Source organism: Rosa rugosa, chromosome 1 (assembly GCF_958449725.1).
Source record: "Rosa rugosa chromosome 1, drRosRugo1.1, whole genome shotgun sequence".
NCBI lineage: Eukaryota > Viridiplantae > Streptophyta > Magnoliopsida > Rosales > Rosaceae > Rosa > Rosa rugosa.
In genome coordinates, this window is record NC_084820.1 from 58,174,775 (window position 1) to 58,182,070 (window position 7,296).

At 36.1% G+C, this 7,296-nt stretch overlaps 1 protein-coding gene across 1 annotated transcript; it reads left to right on the plus strand.

Annotated features, from left to right (window-relative positions):
• The first annotated feature begins 4,913 nt into the window (after window positions 1–4,913).
• LOC133725686 (xyloglucan endotransglucosylase protein 7-like) lies at window positions 4,914–7,048 on the plus strand. Its single transcript, XM_062153037.1, has 3 exons — window positions 4,914–5,327; window positions 5,454–5,650; window positions 6,425–7,048. Exons 1-3 carry the CDS (start codon window positions 5,055–5,057, stop codon window positions 6,897–6,899), a joined length of 945 nt encoding a protein of 314 aa, XP_062009021.1. The 5' UTR covers window positions 4,914–5,054; the 3' UTR covers window positions 6,900–7,048.
• Window positions 7,049–7,296: the final 248 nt, after the last annotated feature.

A 7,296-nucleotide genomic window follows, 5' to 3' on the forward strand; every position in this document is an offset into this window, starting at 1 on the left:
AGAGGGCTGGGCCGGGCCGGGCTTTATTAAAAATAGACGGATCCAAGCCCGTCCATATAAAGCGGGCTTTTTCGGGCCGGGCCGGGCTTGGCCTTGCGGGCTTTTTTGGGCCGGGCCTTGTGGGCTTTATGTATAAATAAATATTTAAAGACACAAATTTTTTTTTTTTAATCAAGCTTTGGAAATTCATTGGATAATGATCAAATACAATCAAAGATAACATATCTATAATTCTATATTGTACCAAAAAAAAATCTTTATTTATATATAGATACTAATTTATTGATAAATAAATTTTTAAAGGCACTAATTTTTTATAAATCTATATTTATACATCATACACTCCAAAGAGCAACATATAGAAATTCAAAGAAAATGAGAAAACTGACCATTGGATTTGATTATTACAATAAAGGGCTAAATACAAATTACTACCCTGTGGTTTAGGTCCAAAATCAATTCAGTCCCTGAACTTCTAATTTCATCAAAAACACCCCTGCACTTTCAATTTTGATCTAATAGGTCCAATTTGTTAGTTTTCCGACAATTGAGTTATTTAACTTGTTAATGTGGCTCATATATGGCCTATGTTTTATGATGTGGTGTCGAGTTGGTCTGCATAGTCAATTTAGGAGTGAGTTCTACTATAAAAAATAAATAGTTTTTCAACAAATAATCCAACTATAACTTGAACCCATAACAGAATATTAATGAATTGGACCTATTAGATCAAAATTGAAAGTGCAGGGGTGTTTTTGATGAAATTAGAAGTCTAGGGACTGAATTGATTTTGGACCTAAACCACAGGGTACTAACTAGTATTTAGCCCTACAATAAAATAAGAGTGTGGTTAAAAATTTAGTCAATTTCACCATAGTTTCAAACCCGATCGGATTGGTCAACTGTAGTCACTTGCATGTTTTCTTGGTTGACCGATGACGTGATGAACGCAAAACTTGCTTATTTTTTTACATCACGTTTGTAAATATTTCATCGATGGATGTGTGTGGACATAAGATAAAAATTTCAATTTTTAATTACAAATACGTTGGCCTATACTAATTTGTCTCCTAAAGTTGTATGACTTATACATTGCATTTAAATTGTTGAGGTCCATTCTAAAACAATCGTGGTGGAAGATGAATTTGGAGAAACCAACTGCTCGATTGAGAGATTGTAATATTTTATAGTGGTTGTAAAAAATCTAGCCAATTTGGTTATCGTTTCGAATTCGATCAACTAGGTCAAACGTAGTTACTCTTATAAACCTATATTTATACATCATACACTCCAAAGAGCAACCCCTATCAATTCAAAGAAAATGAAAAAACCGACCGTTAGATGAGTTTATTACAATAAATTATGAGTGTGATAAAAAATTTAGCCAATTTCACCATATTTTCGAATTCGATCGGATTGGTCAACCGTAGTCACTTATATGTTTTCTTGGTTGACCGATGGCGTGACAACCGCGAAACGTGCTTATTTTTTCACATCACGTTTGTATATATTCCATCGATGGATATGCATGGACATAAGATAAAAAAAATTAATTTTAATTACAAACACATTGGCCTATACCAATTTTCTTCCTAAAGTTGTATGACTTATACATTGCATTTAAATTGTTGAGGTCCATTCTAAAACAACCATGAAGTGGAAGATGAATTTGGAGAAACCAACCGCTCGATTGAGAGATTGTAATATTTTATGGTGGTTGTAAAAAATACAGCCAATTTGGTTTTCGTTTCGAATTCGATCAACTAGGTCAAACCTAGTTACTCTTCTAAACCTATATTTATATATCACACGCTCCAAAGAGCAACCCCTATCAATTCAAAGAAAATGGGAAAACCGACCGTTGGATGTGATTATTACAATAAATTATGAGTGTGGTTAACAATTTAGTCAATTTCACCATAGTTTCGAACTCGATCGGATTGGTCAACTGTAGTCACATGCATGTTTTCTTGGTTGACCTATGGCATGATGAACGCAAAACTTGTTTATTTTTTTACATCACGCTTGTAAATAATTCATCGATGGATGTGTGTGGACATAAGATAAAAATTTCAATTTTTAATTACAAATACGTTGGCCTATACTAATTTGTCTCCTAAAGTTGTATGACTTATACATTGCATTTAAATTGTTGAGGTCCATTCTAAAACAACCATGAAGTGGAAGATGAATTTGGAGAAACCAACCGCTCGATTGAGAGATTGTAATATTTTATGGTGGTTGTAAAAAATCTAGCAAATTTGGTTATCGTTTCGAATTCGATCAACTAGGTCAAACGTAGTTACTCTTATAAACCTATATTTATATATCATACACTCCTAAGAGCAACCCCTATCAATTCAAAGAAAATTGAAAAACCGACCGTTGGATGAGTTTATTACAATAAATTATGAGTGTGGTAAAAAATTTAGCCAATTTCACCATATTTTCGAATCCGATCGAATTGGTCAACCGATATTTAGAATATATATATATATATATATATATATATATATATATATATATAAACACATACACACATACATGATATATTGATATATATATATATATATAAACACACACACACAGATATAGATATATCTATATATAACACACACACACACACATATATATATAAACACACACAAATATATATCTATATGTGTGTGTATATATATTTATAAACACACACACACACACACATATATATATATATATACGGAGGCGTTCCAAAGAGGACGTCCGCACTTTCGTTAAAGTGCGGACGGCGCTGCTGCAGCTCGGCTCGGGGCGCGACGGAGCGGCGGGGGTTGCCGGAAGGACACCAGGGGTCGGGCGGAGAGGTCTGCAGTCGGTGGAGTCGCCGGCGACGTCGTTGCAGCGCTGCCCAGAAAACCTGCAGTTGCAGGTCGGGTTGCTGCCCAGAACCTGCAACTCGGACCTCCTCCGACCTCGAACGCTGCCCAGACCCGTCCGCCAAGCCTCCGGCCTCCGTCCGCCAAGCCCCGAGCCGCCGCCGCCACCTGGAAAGCCTCCGCTACGTCGTCGTCCGCACTTTAGCAAAGTGCGGACGTCCGCTTTGGAACGGGCCTGTATATATATATATATATATATAAACACACACACACACACACACACACACACACACATATATATATATATAATATTTTACGGGCCTTTGGCGGGCCGGGCCGGGCTTTTGCGGGCCGGCCCACTACCCACCCGAGGCGGGCTTTTAGCCCTCAGGGCCGGCGGGCCTCCATCGGCCCACTTGATCCGCGGGCTTTTTGATGAGGCCTACATGGAAACATAATTATGTCATGATTTTGAATACTAGTCTGAAGTCTGATCGAACTAATAAATCACCTACTGGTTCATTTGTGCATGGATATATTTGGATACTTATATTCAAAGCTATGCTCAATCCTTACTCCCTTATATTACTAGCCAGCTCACCAATTCACCATATATAGTCGATACTGGAGTTGGATTTGAACAGGCTTGTTCAAGCTAAACTTCATGGCAGACTCTTCTTGAGGTTGGCTGTAAGGATGTATCGACACTCCTATAGTAGGTTGTTTGTTTGTAGGTTACAATTGAGCCCCTATCAGCTCATGGTGTTTGTAATCGCTGGTTCTATTTTAGGGGTATGAGTGAGTCTTCTTCTCTAATTGGAGTATAGTAGTTGGTATTTACAATGTCATCCATGTTGTTGTAATTTCTTAAATTAATAAATTATCTATTTTTCTCAACAACGTACAAAAAAATAAAAAATAAAAATCTTCCTGGCAGTCTGGCACCCTTGTTTATATATATTGAGGTGGGGGTGATATACCAATTAAACTTAAACTTATCATCTAAACATGCTGGCCGGCCTTTCTTGAAACACAAGGCACACCTTTTACCCTTTTTATAAGAAAATTTCATGCGGAGAAATTATTTCGATCTTAGCATACAATTGAAAAGTAGTGGTCATCCTACAGGCATGTACATGAATATATATATATATATATATATATATATATATATATATATATATATATATATATATATATATATATTGACTGGTACTGGTAGCAAATAGCATTGTATAAGAGGGTGACACGTCATCCTAAGCCAATCCAACCGCTAAAATTAATTTTTTGCAAGAGTCCAGCATTCACATGTAAGCACCAAATTAGTACGTACCCGTCTCTCCTCCCCTCCTCTTTCAAAAACACAGCCATGAGCCATGGCTGAAAGCTCATATTTAAAATCCAACTAAGAGTTGTATAATCACACAACCCAGATGAAATTAAACAAAACGTACCCACATGAAGTTATTTAAGTATTTATTAGAAATGGAATACATAAAGAGCAAATCGGTGATAGATAAGCTTAAATATTGAGGCTCTTGCAGCTCTTTCTGAAGGCCAAGTTAGCTTAATAAGTACCCCTTCTTCTCTATAATTTTTGTCTTATTCTTCAATCTTCATATGCTTAATTGCTATACTTCTTTCTTAATTATCAAAGATGGCCGGGCTATTCCAGTATCCCCAGTAATCCGGTATGAAATGAAATTAGTAAGGAAATCGTTGTTTCAATTGGTTGTTAGTCGTTACCATCGTTGTTTCAAGGTGCATTTTAAATTTTTACAAATAATTCATCTTTAGCCATTAGATCCACTGAATGAAGCTGACCTGTCAGTGTAAGAACCAAATTATAGCTGATCTAGCAATCAAAATCATAGCAGAGAATCCGTGTCCATGCACGATCCGTAAAAGTATAGCTGCTTTGTCGCTTCGCCACAACTCGAAATTGCCCAAAAAAAAAAAAAAAAAATCACAAATAGCGCTTTCAAATTAAACCTCAAAATCACGACATTTAAGCCTAGAAAATGTTCCAAAACTAGGATACCATCTATAAAGTCTGAAAGATCATGAGAGCTTCTGCAATTTGAAATTTTAGATTAATTATTGTTTTGTTTCTACAAACCATTCCATTGAAAACCACTTATACTTTGCAAACGATACATTCTTCAAAACAGAATACAATTTGGTATATAGAAAATCAGAATGTCTTCTTGTAAGCTCTCAATAACGGTGCTTTTTCTCACGTTGTTCATGATGGCCGGCATAGCTGCCTCAGCTAATTTCTGGGAAGACTTTGAACAAACATACGGCGACCAGCGTCTTCAATTACTTGATGGAGGGAAACATTTCACACTCAGCCAGGACGCGAATTCTGGGGCGGGATTCAAATCCAAGAACGAATACCTATTTGGACGTTTCGACATGGATATGAAGCTCGCTCCTGGGAACTCAGCTGGTACTGTCACCACATTTTATGTAATTACTCTCAATCCCTAGCTCTTCCATCAAAATGATTGATTATGTGTCTTGCACTTTAATTTTTCTTTTATATATTAACATGCTAATTATTTGTGACACATGTACCTACATGCATGCATGCAGTTATCTTCTCCTCAAGGGCACGAACACGATGAGATAGACATAGAGTTTTTGGGCAACTCTTCTGGGAGTCCGTACACTCTCCATACCAATGTGTTCAGTAAGGGTAAAGGAAATAAAGAACAACAATTTCATCTTTGGTTTGATCCCACACAAGATTTTCACAACTATACAATTATCTGGAACCCCCATCGTATTATGTAAGTACCACTTACTTAGATCGATGGATCATTCTTTCTGTTCACATTTCTACCTGGTCCTTTTATATATTGAAAAGGAATTTGAATCCTTTCCATTGTTTTGGCAATCACCAGTTAGTTTTCAATTAATCAAAGTCGTCTATTAGGAATTCGATCAACATGTTCATCTATATATTTTTCATTTTCATGTTTGTACAGAACATTATAGGCCAACATAGGGATGATCCACATCTAGGGTTTACTTAAAGGGATTCTGAACTTTACCATCAGTATGTCACAATTTTTGGTTTTTAACCAGTTGAAAATGGTACTATGTTTTATTGTTCGATCTATTGAAGTTCCTAATCAATCAAAACTGGTAAATATGTGCCCAATACCATTTGGTCTAGTGACATAGTCTCTCCTTCGTAAGTAGTCGGTTGTGAGTTCAACTCACGAAAGACTAGTTGTAGTAAATATGTGCAAATTAAGCTACTAGTAAAGAATAAATTTCAGTCTATTAGAATATACGTATAACGACTCACATTTTCATTACATATTTTATCTCGAGTGAGAGATAATATATGTTATATTAATAGCCGATGGATTTAGGATTAATAACTTGATTACATTTAATGATTTCCTCTCGAAACAAAAACAAGTCACTTTGTTTGAGGCTGAAATAACATTTAAATGTATTTTGTGAATGAAGTAAGACCAAATCAAGTCACTTTGTCAGATTAAACATTAACGATAATTTTTTAACTGACAAGCATATATATCTGCGTGTTTCAGATGGATGGTGGATAACAGTCCCATTAGGATTTTCAGCAACGTCGAAGCATCACTTGGTGTTCCATATCCTCATAGCAAACCGATGAGGATTTACTGCAGCTTCTGGAATGCCGATGACTGGGCTACACAAGGTGGAAAAGTAAAGGCCGACTGGTCTCAAGGTTCTAAAACAGTCTCTTACAAAGACCACAAGATCAATGCTTGTCTTCCTTGGGATCAGGGCTGTGCTTCGAACACAGCCGGAAATTCATGGCAGAATATTGATCTTGGTCGTTTAGGTCATGATAGGCTTCGATGGGTACAAGAGAAGTACAGGGTCAGCAACTACTGTGACCCCAGTAAATCTCCCCAAGGTGGCCCGCCACGCGAGTGTATGCACTCCGAGTTTCAGAGCCCCCCAAATCCCAACCCTGCAAATCCCGGCGCTCCCAACATTCCCGACCTTAAAAATCCCGGCAACAAACCCAAATACTAGTAAATGGTCTTGTTCTAGAATATATATAATTTTACATTCAATGTTGATCACCTGGATCTCATTTTTAAGACGAATTATATCATTGTATTCTTTGTGTAAATGAAATTTACAAAATAAACTAAAATAAATTTAAAACGGTTTATTTATAATTGTATCATGTCAATTCCTATTTTTATTTCAATTCTTCCATGCCAATTAGAACTCTTTTTTTTTTCTTTTTTTTTTTGAGAAGAAGAGAAAACTTTTATTCCATGCCAAGAACTCATTGTTGATAGAGCATGATTTTCAAAATGGTATCCAATTGACAAAACTCAAAAATACAACCCGTTTTCTTCTCTCTTTTTCATGATTTTTCTATTATTTACTTACATTTAATCTGAAGTTGTACATAATGTCC

Coding starts and splice junctions, on each gene's coding strand:
- LOC133725686 (XM_062153037.1), top strand. CDS start 5,055: ATGTCTTCTTGTAAGCTCTCAATAACGGTGCTTTTTCTCACGTTGTTC. Junction 5,328..5,453: donor GTACTGTCACCACATTTTAT/GTAATTACTCTC, acceptor GCATGCATGCAG/TTATCTTCTCCTCAAGGGCA. Junction 5,651..6,424: donor TGGAACCCCCATCGTATTAT/GTAAGTACCACT, acceptor TGCGTGTTTCAG/ATGGATGGTGGATAACAGTC.